The 17,217-nt window shown below is 40.5% G+C and overlaps 2 protein-coding genes across 5 annotated transcripts; one reads left to right on the top strand and one right to left on the bottom strand.

Moving 5' to 3' along the window:
- Window positions 1-892: 892 nt before the first annotated feature.
- dnaja3a (DnaJ heat shock protein family (Hsp40) member A3a) lies at window positions 893-9,260 on the top strand. Its single transcript, XM_080856869.1, has 11 exons — window positions 893-1,105; window positions 2,034-2,170; window positions 2,390-2,473; window positions 2,787-3,011; window positions 3,110-3,262; window positions 3,506-3,653; window positions 3,840-3,904; window positions 4,310-4,438; window positions 6,487-6,602; window positions 7,029-7,126; window positions 8,463-9,260. The coding sequence occupies exons 1-11, from the start codon at window positions 898-900 to the stop codon at window positions 8,483-8,485; spliced, it is 1,386 nt and encodes a 461-aa protein (XP_080712995.1). The 5' UTR covers window positions 893-897; the 3' UTR covers window positions 8,486-9,260.
- A 719-nt stretch (window positions 9,261-9,979) lies between these two features.
- hmox2b (heme oxygenase 2b) lies at window positions 9,980-16,208 on the bottom strand. Of its 4 annotated transcripts, none has more exons than XM_080856871.1 (7): window positions 16,136-16,208; window positions 15,023-15,080; window positions 14,393-14,489; window positions 14,036-14,153; window positions 12,841-13,332; window positions 12,295-12,418; window positions 9,980-11,501 (listed from the first exon to the last, which is right to left on the bottom strand). In XM_080856871.1, the coding sequence occupies exons 3-7, from the start codon at window positions 14,458-14,460 to the stop codon at window positions 11,374-11,376; spliced, it is 930 nt and encodes a 309-aa protein (XP_080712997.1). In that variant the 5' UTR covers window positions 14,461-14,489; window positions 15,023-15,080; window positions 16,136-16,208; the 3' UTR covers window positions 9,980-11,373. The 4 variants fall into 4 exon arrangements, with proteins under 4 accessions (XP_080712997.1, XP_080712998.1, XP_080712999.1 ...); XM_080856872.1 differs by having other exon boundaries at window positions 16,105-16,155; XM_080856873.1 differs by lacking the exon at window positions 16,136-16,208 and adding an exon at window positions 15,889-15,912.
- Between the last annotated feature and the right edge of the window lie 1,009 nt (window positions 16,209-17,217).

Below are 17,217 nucleotides of genomic sequence, written 5' to 3'. Positions count from 1 at the left end.
GGTGTGAGTGAGTAAGAAGCACTAAAAAAATAATATAATAGAGACCCGATAATCTGTTTGGATTTTGAAAACACTGGCCAATACAGAGATTGAATTATGCTCTTTATCCTTATCTAATGATGGTCTATGTCTGTAAAAAAAAAAAAAAAAAAAAAACAGTGGTAGCAAACAGAACTCGGTCAACTAAGAGAGGATTTGTGAAATGAAAATAAACAGTAGACCTACCCATAATTCACTACATAAATTGCTTGTAGATTGTGATTGCCCAGATACCTAGGCCTATTTGGTGTTCTAAAAAACACAATAGGCTACTTAATTTATCAATAGTCTACTACAGAGAATAAAATATTCAAAAGAAGATTCATTGACCTAAGCGATGAAGATAGTGGCCAAGGTCTAATATAGGCATAGGCCTAGACCAGGCCCTGCCAGGGCAATGCCAACAGAAAATCCAGACCAACTATTAGGGCTGTACAGTAACAGTAACACTGAGGACTGACTCTGCCAACATAGACTGTATCACCAGTGTAATTTTGATGGAAGTGCATTTTATCACACGAGGTTAAGCTTGGAATGACATGGCCAGAAATCAACGAAACACCGACTAACTGCATGCTTTATTGCGTTCATTGTTTGTGTATGAAATGTATAATTTGCTCAATCATTTAATCAACAGTAATATCCTATTTTTGTCGTGGATGTATTACCTTCCCCAACAATACATAAGCCTATTTGCATGTGTGGATTCAAATACGTTATTTGACTACTATTCGCCTATTTAAACATCTTTGCCACTGTACATTTCTGACTCCCGAATGAAGTTTACATCGTCAATCTTTTACGCATGCGTAGGGCTACGAACATGCGCAGAATACACTGTGGAGCTTGCACAGCGAAATGATGGCTTCCTCGGCAGCCCGATGCTCCTCACGTTGGATTTCCTTTGCGGTGTCTTCGGGCCACCGGCGGCCAATATCTGTTCTCAGCTGCCGTCTCAATGAAGCTGGCCGGGTTGTGTCAAATGTGGGTGGACGGCAGCTATGGACAAGATGCACCGTTGTACGTGGGGGGACTACTAAAGGGATGACATTGACGGGGTTGCCAGGTGAGACATGGCGAAGACAGGCAGCTGACAAGCAGGCACCTCTTTAACGTTAGCAATCAAGCTTTATAAAAATGAACAACTATTTAAATGAATCCGTGGAGAGATTTTTCTCACGATAGCAGCGAATTACGAACTTCTAATTGCCCAACTGTCCCATTTAGCTAGCTGCACAGCTCATGTGATGTAACCATGCAGACTAATAGCTAGCGTTAAAGCTACATACATACACGGGTGACCTAGCCAACTAGCCAACATGCAGCTGGTGAACGCGGTCGTGTGTCAAACTTCGACTTCTTGTTGCGTTAACGTGAGTGGTGGTTCAAATATTAAGAATACTTAACGTCAGTCATGTTTGGGTCTGCTTTCGGCAGGTGACGCGGTTGGCGTAAGCTGGAAAGTTCGTTTGGCAGGTACATTTAGTGCGTTTAATTTGTGCACATATTCAAGGCCGATTGAGTGTGACTAAATATAATAGATTAGTGTGCGACGTCTGTAAAGGCTTGTTACAGATGTATTCGATTTAATGGTTATGAACTTCTAAGTGAAGATGGCGACGTTTGGACTGACAAGTTGGGTTATGGCCTATCGGTTAGGCAATGAAGAAGCAGCATACCAATAGTTGATGTAGCCCCGTCGTCATGTTTTTTTTTTACTCTTACCGTAAACTGGGTTAGTGTTCCTGTGACCTGTCAATCCAGACACCTGGTCTGGCAGTGACACCTTTTGTTCTTGTCCAGCAAATTGCATACGGATTTTGCCCTCAGAGATTGCTGGGTCAGTGTTTCTGTGACATCTATTTAGACACGTGGTTTGTGTTTCTGACCATCCAAGATGGCTAAAATGTTTTGTGAGAATTGGCCCATTAGTATGGCAGCAATAGAGATAATCACTGGTTTGATGCATCTTGCCTGAATGCTTGTCCCCACAGGATTGAGGTCCCCTCATGTCATTTCCTCACTGTCCTTCCACACAAGCTCTCAGGCTTGTGGAAAACAGGATTTCTACCAGGTCCTTGGGGTCCCTCGCACCGCTACCCAGAAAGAAATAAAAAAGGCCTATTACCAGGTATTTTCCAGCTCAACACCTGTTAGGATACATTTCCTAAATTAAGATTAATAAGGATGAATAAAATATTCATGTATCTATTTATCTCATGTTCTCTGATCTGATCTTATGTAAACTGACCTGATAGGCGAATGTCTTTTTATATAACCAATCCCACATAGATGCATGCATGTATTCAAATAATGTGTGTTTATGAACTGTACATATGTCCTCTTGTAGATGGCTAAGAAGTACCATCCCGACACCAACAAAGAAGACCCCCAAGCTAAGGAGAAGTTTGGGCAGCTTGCTGAAGCTTATGAGGTCTGATGATGATCATCGTCATCAAGCAACATTTCATTAACAATTTAAATAATTTGGGGTGAATGTGTCATCTTGGTGTGATTTTTAAGGAGTAATGAAAATCGCTTATTCTCATTATCAGTGTAAATGCTCAGTTATTAATGACAGCAAGTGTTTGTGTTTCATTGAATATGATTAGGGTGAAATTGCTTTGACTGTATTGTGTGTGTGGTCATGTTTATTCAGTTGAGGTGAGTTATGATACTGTGACAGGTGTTGAGCATGGATTGTACTTGACATGTTCAAAACTTGTAATCTTGCTGTGTGTGTGCAGATCTTGAGTGATGAGGGGAGGAGAAAGCAGTATGACACGTATGGCTCAGCTGGATTTGATGGCGGACAAGCAGGAGCCCAGCAGCAGTACTGGAGTGGAGGTGGAGGGGGTGCCACTGGCGTGGACCCTGAGGAGCTCTTCAGAAAGATCTTTGGGGAATTTTCTGGAGGCCGTGGTTTTAGTGACATGTTTGGAGACAACACCATCTTTGATCGTCAACAGGAGGTTAGCCAATGCATGGAAGCACTGACCTTTGACCTAAACTGAGTTGGTTGTAGACTAATCAGTGTGGTTTAACTATGATATTCTGTTTCTTGTTTCAGTACATGATGGAGCTGACATTTACACAGGCTGCTAAAGGTGTGAATAAGGAAATCACAGTGGCTATTGATGGCACCTGCCAGAGTTGCGATGGCAGAGGGAACGAGCCTGGCAGCAAAATTGAGCACTGCCATAGCTGCAATGGCACTGGCATGGTAGGTCAAATGGCGCCAACTATTTATTAAATAGATGTGAGGTTTGTCTTATTGAACTAAATGGTTGTTAATAACAACTTGTTACGCAAAAAATGCTGAAAAGGAGGCAAATTGCAAAAGATAATGACCTCCACTATCTAAAAAGATGAAGAAACAAACTGAAATGTGGTGAGTTAAATCTGTGGTGAAGACAAATGCATACATCAAACTAAATGGATATCTGTATGCTTGTTTCTGCCAAAGGAAACGGTGAATACTGGGCCATTTGTGATGCGCTCTGCGTGCCGGCGCTGTGGTGGACGGGGCTCTATTATTTCTACACCATGTAAATCATGCAAAGGGACAGGACAAACCAAACAGAAACGCACAGTTACGGTGCCTGTTCCAGCAGGTAGGCCCACCTATATATTTCTGTCTTAATAACCAAACTAGATGTTTATTAATGATAATTAATATAATAATTGTGCATATTAAGAAGTAAAGCTTTTACGGAAGTAATGAAGGCAGGACAGACATAGAAAAAAATTATATACATACAACCACTTAACTTAGACTGTAACTCTGGGTGTGTGCACAGGCATTGAGGATGGACAGACAGTTCGGATGCCAGTTGGAAAGAAGGAAATCTTTATCACATTCAAGGTGAGAGTCTTGCTGCTTGATGAAGTGGATGCTGTAACTTTTATTAAAGATTTATAACTACGACTATAGAACACACCAAATGTTGTTTCTTTTTTGTCTGAAATTATATAAAGACTACTCTCAAGGGAGACCTTTATCCTTTAAATTTGATTGCAGTGTATTAAGTCATCTGGAGTTGATATTTTTTTTAAGGAAATCACAGAAAAGGGAGAAATTGGATGAAATTTGTTCTTGGTTCCCAGGAGGATATGCATAGTCATGAGACCTTCTTACTGTCTACCATGAATCTGAGCAGACGATAACGTTTGTCATAATCTCAAAATGTTCCACACCACACCTGTAAAATGTTTTCTCACGCCTTCAAGTTGCCATAACCTTGCGGTGTCATCATGGTCTGTCATGTAGGTCCAGAAAAGTCCGGTTTTCAGGCGAGATGGGGCTGACATCCACTCTGATGTGCTGGTTACTGTGGCTCAGGCCATCCTTGGGGGTACAGTACGGGCACAGGGGCTATATGAGACCCTCAACCTAACGGTAAGAAATTCTTCCCACAGCATAATCCTGTACTTACAAACAGCTACAAAATAGTCATCATACATTCAGTGCCCTCCACAAATATTGGCACCCATAATGAATATGATCTAAACAGGCTATGAAAAAATATGTCTGCTGTTGGTTTTTCACTCAAAATATTCACAAAAATCTTACCATTTCATTGAAGTAATATTATTGAAAAAAAAAAAAATCTTTAATTAAAATCTAGCTGAAGTATATTTCCAGTCATATTTTAAATTTTTGAATTCACCTGTTTGATAAGGAACTTATGAGGTCAACCATGACTTCCAGTTCCACTGGCTTACAAATATGAGGTGACACAGGCCAAATTCCATTAGTCATTCAATACTATGGGAAAGACCCAAATAACACAGTGACAATGTGGGATGAAAAGTTGTTGAGCTGCACAAATCAAGAAATGGACACAAGAAAATCTCTAAACAGTTGAAAATACCCATTTCCACTATCATGGAAATAATTAAGAAGTTTAAAGCAACAGGAGATGTTAAGAATCAGCCTGGAAGAGGACGTGTCTGTACATTGACCCCACTCACCGTGAGGGGGATGGTTCTACTGGCAAAGTAATCTCCAAGGATCACAGCTGGAGAATTGTAGAGGTTAGTTGAGTCTTGGGGTCAGAAAGTCTCCAAAACTACCATCAGGCGCCGCCTACATCACCACAAGTTGTTTTGGAGGGTTGCCAGAAAAAATCCTCTGTTGTCAATCAACAACAAACCAAAGCGCCTACAGTTTGCCAAATGTAAGTCAGACTTTCAATGGGACCGAGTTATATGGTCAGATGAGACCAAATTAAAGCTTTTTGGCAACAAACATCAGAGGTGGGTTTGGCGTAGACAGAAAGATAGCCATATAGAAAAGCACCCCATACCCAATGTGAAGTATGGTGGCGGATCTTTGATGTTGTGGGGCTGTTTTTCTTCCAAAGGCCCTGGACATCTTGTTAGGATACATGGTATCATGGACTCCATCAAATACCAGCAGATATTAAATGAAAACCTAATGGCCCCCTCCAGTAATCTATAAATGGGCCTTGGTTGGAACTTCCAGCAGGACAATGATCCTAGGCACACCTCAAAATCAACACAAAAATGGTTTACCGACCACAGAATAATGGTTTTGCCATGGCCATCACAGTCCCCTGACCTAAACCCCATAGAAAATCTGTGGGATGAGCTGTTGCCAAGTCTACAAACGTTGACCTCAGATTCTGAAGGCAAATGGAGGCTGCACAAAAAACTACATTATGGGGTGCCAATAATTGTGGCACACATGTTTTGGGGGAAAATATTTATTTAATGTCAATGTTTTTTTTTTCTTTTAATAATTTTACTTCAATGAAAAGGTAAGATTTTTGAGTGAAAGACTGAGAGGATAAACAGCAAAGACATTTGTTTATAGCCTGTTTAGCTTATATTCACTAGGGGTGCCAATATTTGTGGAGGGCACTGTAAACACAAGGCAGTTAGGAATTCTTTGAAGCTTTTTACCTGATATTGATGTAAGGTAGCTTTGTGCAGCTGTACTTTTTTTAAACATTTTTTTTTAAATGCATTTGGGGGTCAAAGGGACTGCAACCTATCCATGTGAACTTAAAAATATTAATATAATCTTTCGTCTCTGACCTTCAGCTCCTGAAATACATCCCCTCAGATAAAGAATATAAAATTTGAGTGGATTGGACAACTATAATTACCACTTGGCTGGGTTTCAGCCCTGCAGTTTTTTTATTTAGCCCTTTAATAAGGAAATGCATTTCCTCTATGTCATTGGAATTGTGCCGTCAGTCTAGCTCTGAAATGTTTTTTGTATTTCCTGCTAAAATTGCACAAATGAGTTGGTCCATTCTACGAGTGGTCTAACTGGCCTCTGTTTAAATATTTAGTGGCTGTGCCAGGATCGGAGTCAGTAATTTATTTGTAAAATAAAACGTCAGGTTTAAAGAACTGAAATCGTCGTAGCATTGTGATGGAAGCTGTTGCCATTCTAATGGTCATATTGTGATGCAGATCCCAGCTGGTATTCAAACCGACCAGCGCATGCGACTCTCTGGTAAAGGCATCCCACGAGTTAGTGGCTATGGCTACGGAGATCACTACGTTCACATCAACATCAAAATTCCCAAGTAAGAACTTCATAAAGTGGGGTTAAGTATCTTTGCCAAGTGTTAAGATGGTTCCCTAAACTAGAGATAGCTAGGATGGTTCGTATCTGGGTTAACCAGAGTGTTTTTACCTGATGCATAAAAGGGTTTCATTTGTGAAAGAGGCTTTAGAGTGATTCCTTTGTCAAAAGCCTTCAGGAATCTGACCTTTTGTTCCTGTACAAAATGCCTAATGGATGTATTCCCCCAAATTCCCTATTATACCGTTGTCCTAGATACAGACATCATGCATACATGTCTTTAAATGTGGCTATATACTAGTAATACACCTACACAAGGAAATCAGAAGTTATTGAAATAACTTGCCTCGAGATGTTTAGATCTGCTGACAGATGATGAACCGATTTTGTAAAAATTCATGGAAAATGTCATTTTCTTGTTGTGTAGGTTGCTGACAGACAGACAGAAAGCTCTTATTATGAGCTATGCAGAAGATGAGACTGAAATAGAGGGGACCGTCAACGGTGTCACCAACACCACAACAGGTACAGGACTCATACATGCTATCACATTGGCTTACAACACCAAGAGCAGAAGTCAAACCACCACCATTGCGATGCAGTGAGATTAGCGTAATGGCGTACTTGTTACCTGATTGTAAAATATTAAAATGGAGCCAGCATTCCAAGTATTAGTTGTAGAACATCTTAAAGGGTATACAGTATGCTCATGAGGTTACTATTATAAGGATAAGCTGAGCTATGAAGCTTAAAATGTCAGTGTCAATGGTATCATTGCAGTCTTTACACAGCAGTGTTTTATATTAATATAATTAAATTAAATTCCATTCAATTTTATTTATATAGCGCCATAACAATACAATTGCCTCTAGGCGCTTAAGAGCCCAGAGCCTGAACCCTCTTAGTGCATGCACAATGGCAACAGGGGCAAGAAAAAACTCCCTGTTAGGCAGGAAGAAATCTTAGGCAGAACCACGGCACATAAGGGGGGACCCATCTGCTTGAGGTCGGCCAGGTTGAAACAGGAAGGTGGGAAGGGGGGAAGGGGAGGGTTGTGTGGCAGAAGGGGAAAGGAAGCAACAGGGGATTATACACAGCCAGCATTTGGTCGCTGGACATAGTATGTATACAGACATCCGGTGGTAAATACATGATACAGGCAAGACCAGATTACTGTACCAATAGGGTTACTGTTACAGGGGTAAGGAATGTAGGGACAGAGAAACATTTCAGTGGTGGCAATAATGTATATTGTATATCAATGCTAACATAGGGTATTGGGTACAGTAGGTGTACAGTAAGATTGGCCGAGGGTTTCTCCAGGTAGTCCAGGTGGAAAGACTACAGCAGCGTCCCATGGCGGAGATAGTCCTGATTAGTAGGGAGAGAAAAGGGATAGAAAAGGAAGAAAGTGAGTGGGTAGAGTTCAGCTGTCCATGTGCGTAGATGCGGAGTGGTGGGGGTAAGAAGCAGTAGTTCCACTTCCATCAGCGATTGGAACATGCTAAAAGGGAGAGAGTCCAACTGTGAAACATTTGGTCACTGATTTGTGGCAGTTTGTCAGGGTATTTTTACACTGCACAGCAAAGTCAACCCTTGTCATGTAAACTTGCCTACATAGATTGGTAATTTCAAGATACAAGTCACTTATTTTGCTGACACCAAAGAGTCAAAGCAGATTAGATACAGGCCAAAAATGTCTACCAAGACCTGCAGTATAAACATAGTCTCAGTGTATTTAGGCAAGCAGTTGCTTATTGCTTGTCCATGGCAGGGTCATCCTGAGACCTCTGTCCCTACCCCTCCTTACAGAACCATACTTTGTGCAGTTTGGTTGCTAACTGTGTTCATTTCTATGCAGGCAAGAGATGGACAGGGAACTAACGACTGAAGAAATGAATAAATGTCTGCCATATGGACACGAAAAAGAAAGGAGGCTGGGTCCAGAGGAGACCATGTGCAAGGATCTAGTAAAGTCTGACCAGCAGTCACACACCGTATCAGCAGAAAGAGTATCCCTCAACTACTTGTAGAGGAATGCTCCAAGATCCCTAAGGAATCCATTAGCAGGTGGAAGTGAAACTTTGTCGTTCTGGAAGTTTTTTTTTTTTTATGGATTTCCCCTAAATCCAAGGATAACATAAAACTCCAAAAACATATGTTAATGCCTAAGAAATTGATTAGCTTCAGCCAAGGTAAGTCTAATCTGAAATTATATTTTTCCCGGCAATTCTTGAAGAGGAACACATGGATTTCCCTTCATAGAGCTGTGTGGACTGGGCACCGAATCAAACTTACAGGACAAGTGCCTCACACACTGCTCTAGAGAAGGCTCTGCCCAGTACCTCTTGGCTGCACATAGTCAACAGTGTACTCACACACTCAAACCTTGGCATCCAAATTCCATTAGGTCCAGTTGAGTATGAATGCCGCCACCGCCACCGCTGCTGATGGTTGGAAGTTCTCAAACCTGTCAGTCAGTCATTTCAAATGCAGATGAATGGCAGGAAACTTCAATTTGTGTCTTTTTGATTACCTTGGCTTCCCATTGTTCTCCATTTGATCTGCCATGCAGGCTCTGTATATATCCAAGTGCTAAAAATGTCTCTGTAGAAAACATGTGTAAGGCCTAAAATTAAACATTACATGGAATAAGAAAGTGATGAATTACCCAATCCTATCTTAATGTTCAGACACACATGGTCACTGGGCTCATACTTAGGTATTTTTAGATATTTGTGTATAGAGCTTCTTTGATAATGAGACTTGTATAGATCTATCAAATACCTCAACTTTCAGAAGTTGTTAAATTCTACAACAAGAATGGCTTTTCCAACACCAAGATATTTGATTGAAAATAAACACACTGACAGATAATGCACTCTTTACACAGTTTATTTCACAAGTATACTTCTGTTAGCTACCATGAAACTGGCATTAACTTTAGGTGGTCACCTAATGATGCTATATTGATTTCACAACGTGGATGGATCAGGAGATTATTTAACAGCAGCCTCAACTGTCCTCAAGCAGGCACACATAGAGTAAGCCATATGTAATATTTGTTTCAATCTGACTAAATGTTACGAATCAATTCAAAAGCAAAACAAAAGTCTCTGAAAATGACACTGGGGAATGTGGTTAGATCTACTTGTATGAATTGTTAGCTTGTGAGTGAAAATAAAAGGTTTCTTCACAAGTCACAGTTGTGATGAAGCCGAGTGTGATAAGCATTTTTCAGTTTTTGACAAATTGCTTGATTTAATACTAATGCAATTCATGGACTGTGTCCTCCCTTTTAAGTTGCACACTGTTCCCGAGATTCTGTAATGTGCCTCCAGCATTTAAATAAGCCATGTACGCAACATGGTTTCAATACCAAGGCTTTGAACCCTTGAAAATAATTAAATGCTGTTAGGGGGCAAAAAATACCTTTTAACTTGTGCCGTTTAGCAGCTTAACTTAAGGTTTTGAAGTCCAAGAAACAAGAATTGTATTTTAATTTGCATCTTAAATATCCTCACTAATGCCATAACACATGGCAGCTTGTATTCTAAGCAGCTAGTGCTACACCTTCAAAATCTTTCACATCACTCATTCAGGCAAGTTATTGCCAAGGCCAAGCTCCCACATACATTATATTAATAGCGTAATATAGAGTAAAGACCAAAAAAGCCAACCATTGCCTTAACATGTGACTAGAAATTATGCTATCAATACAGGAGCAGATTGGCTTAAGACATACATGCCAGGTGTCTATGCAACCTTTGCCAGACAAGACTGGATGATCACCTAACGATTACTGAACTAGGTAATGTATGGCAGTATCTTACGTTAAAAGACTGGGGCTCATATTGCATACCAGTATACACTTGCATTAATCTGACCCGTGAGAAAACTAAACCTTAAGTATGCAGGTAACAACCAACAATGCGTAATTTGTTTCATTAACCTTGTATGAGGCATCATTATGGCATAGAGGATTAACCAGTCGACCAACCAGACCATTGGTAAATAGATTGGACGTATTATTAAACAACATGACATTGCTTCAATTAAAAAAGGGGTTACTTAATTGACTTGTGAGGAACGGTTGCTTCACTCCCACTTAGGTGGGAAACTGACACTAAATACTGCAACTCTGCAGGGCAGGGATAATGCTTTCCTCTACTTGCTGCAGATGATACATTATGTATGTCTAAAAATATTCTTATACTTGTGTATATGAACTTGTGAAACTTATAAAGGGCTGCAAGGAAAACTAGACCAAAACCTTAGCCCATGCCCAATGCAGCAGCCAGTGTCAAACGACATACTGTGTGTATTTACATTACAGCAAATGTCATCATTTAAACTCATGACTGTGCCCGTCATCATCCTCTGTAATATTTTCAATCCATTTACCTGTCCCTGCTGGGAAAACCACAATCCATTATCCACCAGAGATGTATGTTTTTTTTTTTTTTAACCGTCTACACCACCATTAACATCCGAGTGTGAATTGTGGCATGAGTGCAGTGAACACCCTGTGGTCATTGGGAGGTAATGGCAGAGTGGTAGGACAGCATAGCATACACTCGATGATGCAAGATCACAGGACGGACCTCTGGGGAACTAAGAGGTAGAGTAAGGTATGAAATGGAGGAGAGGAAGTCATCCAAAAAAGGGTGTGGGGGATGTCAACTGAACAGAGCTGCCTGCCCCTCCTCTTCCCACACTCCCTCATTCTTCAGCCTATTCCCTGCAGCATTTCCACTTGGTAAAGATGGGGATCACATGAGGTACCAGGCAGCCAATCCAGCCAAGGCAGCGACCCAGGCTGCCAGTAGGACCTGACCCGTGGGGTGTCGGAGGACGGACATGGCCATCTGACAGGCGTATGCTGATCCACCACTGGCCGCTGTAAAAAAAAAAAAAAAAAAAAAAAAACCTTTCAAACTCTAACCAATAGATGCATTCAAACCCTCAACAGAGATGATCTATGTATTGTTATTATTTCTGCCAAATACAAGACCTGCCCACCACCTCCCTACAATGGCCTATAACAATGGCAGAATAATTGAATACAGAAAGGATGTCCATAATGTAACTGCTTCATTCCATATTCATATATTAATTTTGTTTACACTGTTGAGGCTACCATATCACATCTCTCCTGTGTCAACAGGCAGCATGATTTCTCAAGGCGTTTTTTTTTTTTCTCTGTCAGCTCTTTTTTTAACCACAATTTTGGTCTTCTTTCCCGACAGACATGCAGACACATGCTTGCCTTCTACTGGCACAGGATTATAAAGTGTTAATCATCAATAATATATGTATGACGGTAAAATGATAACAAGCAGTCTTCTTTAGTTCCAACAATATTATCTTATGATGACTACTAGGAACAAAGATGTCACAATGTATTGAAGCAGCCGAGACTAATCTGGCACAGTTATGAAAGAGTCAGCTACTCCAAAGCAACTCTTAAGGAACTTGTTTCCTTCAAGCAAACTGAATCAGACATACTTTAGTGTAAGCAATGAGTTGATACTGTGATTAGCACATTTAGAAACAGACAGGCACCAAAACATTTTTTGGTTCACTTGTACATTCCTGTCCTGGTGCTGTAGCTTTTAGTAATGTAACCAATTATCTTTCATCCCATTACAAAGCAGTTTGTGAACTACAGTTGTCCACACATCCATGCTCACCCATTTTAGCAGTATAGTAGGGGCATTTATTTATGTCTCCATCCATTTCTCCGTGAACTGGCATGCCTGCATCCATCACCTCATCCTTCAAAGTCTTCCCAATTTCTTCCAGCTCCTCAAACACCTTTTCAGAGAACAAAACACAGAGGTTCACACAGGGGAGGTCCTTATATCAAAAAACCTCGACCTCACGTAAAATATCTATAATCTAAATGTGTTGATGCTCTCGGTTTGTCTCACACACACACAATCTCTCTTTCAAGGCTTCGATTGGTGTGAGATTCAAACAGGGACTTCAAATAGGCAAGACTTCTGCTGGATCATAACGTAATAAAACTGATCATATTCTATTGGATTGGATCTTTTCATCTCATATTTTGCAAGCCGTATGTGTAACAATGGAGTGATTTTATTTCTTCCTCCTTTTCCAAGGCATTTATTTTCTAAAATGTTCAAACTCTACGCCCATTAACTTCACCAAATTACATAACTCAGCAACTTCTATTATCCCATAATTTATCTGCAACGCTATGATCCGTCCCTTACCTCAATGTTAAAGAGGAAGGCATGGACAGCCTCCTGCACAATCTTCTCCTTGGTGGCAGCATCCAGGTCAAGCTCATTCATGCGGCTGCGATACAGCTGTTTGAAGGCCTTGGGACTGTGGATCCCTTCGAAGGTGTAGAACTCCAGCCCCTCCCCTGTGGCTGGCAACTTCAGCGCCCGCTGTGCCACCTTCTTAAGGATCTGCCCGCCTGACAGGTCGCCCATGTAGCGAGTATACGAGTGAGCCACCAGCAGGACAGGGTCTGACTGGCCCACCTCGTGGAGGCGGTCCACGTAGTGCTGAGTGGCCGGGGAGCAGCTGACCACGCTCTGCCAGTCTGGCCCGTAGAAGTACTCCAGATCCCGGGCCAAGGCATCATGCCGGTGCAGCTCAGTGGGGAAGTAGAGGGCAGCAAAGTGGGGGTGGTCTTTATTCTTCTCGATCTCCTCTTCCATGGCCTTGTAGGTGAAATACAAGGCAACTGCCCCTAACTGTAAAGGAAAACGCATGATCAGATGTCAGGGCTCACCACCAGGAAGAGAAAGTGCTGTAGCTTCAGAAACTGATTCTATTAGTGGGCCATCAGCTGACCTCTTTTGCAAGAGCTTGGAATACAATGACAGCTCTTATTACTACCTAAAATGTATACCCCACCTTCATCTAAAAAGTACTCCATGTCAGTAATCGCTAAGAAGTCTTAAAAAAAAAAAAAAAATGATATATTACTTGTGAAATACTAACTGGAGTCTTCTGGTAAAATAGTGGTCGATGTCATGCTGTGAAAGCATTATTTACATTTACGCAGGGTGGTCTGACCTAGACCACAGAACTCTATAGTACATAGCCTCTCGATTGTTGGGCAACAGGTGCATTTATCGGTCCTTCACATGACTTTATACCATGAGATCTAAATTGCAGACATACAGTAGGCCGTATACGAACATATAAATACAGTACTAGATACCTATGAAAACATGCTTTAAAAAGCAGCAAATTGTTGCATACGGTCTCTTTACATCCATATTTGCGATCAGTAATTTTCCCACAGCCTTTCGACATCACACTCAGATCATCAGCTTGTTTCACATCCTTATACAAAGGCAAATACAATTACAGAATTGAAAATCAATATAGTATGGACTCAAACCACTCCAGATCAAGTTGACTCAAGCCACAGGTGTCAGTAAGGCAGACCTTGAATAGCTCCTTGCGTAGCCGACCTCTCAGGAAATCTTTGACAAACTTGTTGTTCTCTGCTTTCTCATGTATCTCCTTGGTGCCTGCACCCAGCAGCTCAGACAGGTCATCTGGCCTGGAGTAAAGAAGTCAAAGGAAGACCTCACAATACTGTCTAATAAAATTTTGGAACAGAACATGGCACTAACATCACCAAGACATCATGCTGTCCTTTTAACTGATCAAAGTTACTTGAGACGAGAGCATATGCTAGCTTTACAAAATGTGTTGCATTATGTCATTTGGTGACTCACTGGTTTATTTGGTGACTTGCAACTATCTATATAAAGTGATCTTTGGATTGTGTGGCAGTACCTGACTTGGTCCTCTGCTTTTTCATCATAAGTTACTCCAGCTCCATTTACCACCTTCACAGACGCCATGTTTCACTCAGCCACAACCTTAACTTATTCTGAAGATATGAACACAAGAGATCATATTCTATGACATCAGTTCAAAGAATTGTATAGATACAATACATTATCAGAATGCCCTGTCATGTATAAACATTCTCTTGTGCAACTGCACTACAAGCTAGAGTATAATACAGGACATTTATCATAAACGTTTCATTGAATGCTATTTGAAAATCTTTAAAATGTGGTTACCTTTCAACTAAAAGCAAAAAAAAAAAGTATTTAAACAGGTTATGAGACTCATTGCAACGAAATCTTATGAAATATAATCAACATAAAATATATTACAACTCTGTGGGTATATTTACCAATTGGGGGTGGGGAATGAACAAAAATGTTTAATTATGGTACAGTAACTGACTGTTAAGATATTCATGGAGGTTTAGTAATGCCATGAAAGTAACTTCATGCATTTTAAGACACGTTTAAGATAAAGTCTTGCATACGTTATTATAGCTTTATAACAATTGATCGATATCAATCTTAAAAATAGCCTGGAGTTTCATAGAGCATAACAAATTCTGCTTACCTTTAACTCTGCAGATAGGTTGTGCTGTGTGAGAGCTATGACCTTCTCCAGTCACGTCCTGTGGGTACACGTAAATGTGAACATGTGACTTACAGGATTATGAAAACAAAAAACTAGTTCGACCTATCAGCAACCACATGAGAGGCCGGTGACAACATAACACATGATAGATTACTCACATTGTATGCTATATATCCCCTTTTTACTTGTCAACAATTGTAGCTTATGTTTGCCACGAGGCTTTATGATATGTTTTGTTGACAAAACAATGGGTTGTCATCTCACTAGATTTGTCAACCAACCCACGAAGTTTGTTTACGGTTTGGCGAAAATGTATTCTCGAACACATTACAGCTAGACATTATTGCCAACATATGTTTTCATATTACAGCTATCTTAGGCTACCTTCTTGTTGAAGGCCAAGCTTATGACCGTTAACCTTAGCTAGATTAAATGTTAGCTAGTTTCACAGATGGAGTGATTCATTAGGTGACTGTTTGCTAGAAGACCATATTAACATTACGTAAAAGCACTGTTTATATGTAAAGGAGCTTGTCCATTGGTAAAGATGAGGTTTTAGCAACTTCGGATAAGATGGAAAGCTAACGTTAAACTTACCCCAGTTTAAATGACTAACCTTAGCTAGATCACTTTGCAAGTTAGCTGACTTTAACTCACTAATGTTAGCCGTCCACAGAATGTAAGCTACCACAGAAAGAAACCTCAACATCAAGTAAGTTTATCTTCAGTAATACGTTACGTTCGTTGTTGTCTAGCTGAGTAAACTCGTTTTAAAAAGGAACGTCAACGATTAAACAAAGGCCAAAGACACAACTGAGCTGACTCAAATAGACGCGTTACGCTACCGTTAGCATCTAGGGAAGTTACAAGTGGATCATTCTGTAGGAAATGCCAATCGACCGCCCTAGCTGGCTGGCTAACGTTAGCTAGTTGCTTCATAATGTCGTACTAAGCAAAAAAAACTAAAACTCTGCATTGCGTTGCATGCAATACAAAAATCACATCAAGACTCCTGCTGATGCTTTCAGTTTAAACTACCAAGTCATATAGACATTACATACATGTGTGACAAGCTGAAAGAGAAAACGAGACCTTTTGACGTTTACCGCAGTACGTTATGCTAAACCTCTCTTCACAACAGAAAACGAACATGCGCCGTGTAATGACCACGTGCTTGTCAATCACGACGGGTCGCTTTTGTGCTGCACTTGGCTAATCAGCGGCACGACTTTTTTTTCGCCTGGACAACATTGCTTTCTGTACACACAAAAAATGCCATAATTGTGTACTATGCACTGGCCCATTTTACACTGTGTGCTACACACTACTCCCCAATCTAGTACACAGTATAGTATGCAAGTATGAGAAGTACGTATTTCATGTAGAATGCTACTACACAGTTACCAAAACATTGAGGTATGTTCGGCCCTTAAGCGTGACCGATCTACCGGAAAATGGAGACAAACATACCTCGAACATTCTAGGGACTTTTTAGGGTTATCAGAGGGATTGCCTTATGGTGTTTACATGGTGTTTACAGAAAATATCGAAAACAAAAAACTGAACAGTGAGCAAACAACAAAAGACAAGATGAACTTTTTTGCATGCAAAGATTCAAGACCAACTGAATTAGTAGACCAAAGATTGGACATAATATTAGTATCGTATTATTACTATCATATCTTTATCACTACATTTTATTTTACGGCCAATACTGTATAGACTGCACTCCCACAATTTTAAAATGTGCCACTATCAGCTCTGTATAACAGTTTGGGCCAAATCAGTGTAACTGTCTACAAGCACCCCTTCTGGGGCTTTACACCTAAAGGCTTTTTGCAGAGCAGGGTAAGTGATTTACAGTTTATTCACATGTTAGTGTTTAAATTTGGAAAGTCCTGTGGATTCCCTCTTTGGTTGACGTTAGGCTTTTCCCTGATGTTAAGGTGTCTTGCCTACCCTTGCCCTCTGCCTTGTGCCTGCATGTGCCATGTGCCCGTCTGCAATCTTGTATCAGTGTATGAATGCTTGTGCCTGTGTGTAATACATTTTAGACATTTTAAATGCAGCCCATCACTAATAATAACAGTAATAATAATACACTTTATTTGTATAGCACCTTTCATACAAAACAATGTAGCTCAAAGAACTAATGGTGATATTGGATCAATAGT

Source organism: Sprattus sprattus, assembly GCF_963457725.1.
Source record: "Sprattus sprattus genome assembly, chromosome: 18".
Lineage (NCBI taxonomy): Eukaryota > Metazoa > Chordata > Actinopteri > Clupeiformes > Clupeidae > Sprattus > Sprattus sprattus.
The sequence above is the reverse complement of the archived record's forward strand: the minus strand, read 5'-3'. Positions and strand labels throughout refer to the sequence as shown.

Coding starts and splice junctions, on each gene's coding strand:
- hmox2b (XM_080856871.1), bottom strand. CDS start 14,460: ATGGCGTCTGTGAAGGTGGTAAATGGAGCTGGAGTAACTTATGATGAA. Junction 14,154..14,392: donor AAAGCAGAGGACCAAGTCAG/GTACTGCCACAC, acceptor TCTTTACTCCAG/GCCAGATGACCTGTCTGAGC. Junction 11,502..12,294: donor CTACTATACTGCTAAAATGG/GTGAGCATGGAT, acceptor TTTTTTTTACAG/CGGCCAGTGGTGGATCAGCA.
- dnaja3a (XM_080856869.1), top strand. CDS start 898: ATGATGGCTTCCTCGGCAGCCCGATGCTCCTCACGTTGGATTTCCTTT. Junction 3,905..4,309: donor AAATCTTTATCACATTCAAG/GTGAGAGTCTTG, acceptor TCTGTCATGTAG/GTCCAGAAAAGTCCGGTTTT. Junction 6,603..7,028: donor ATCAACATCAAAATTCCCAA/GTAAGAACTTCA, acceptor CTTGTTGTGTAG/GTTGCTGACAGACAGACAGA.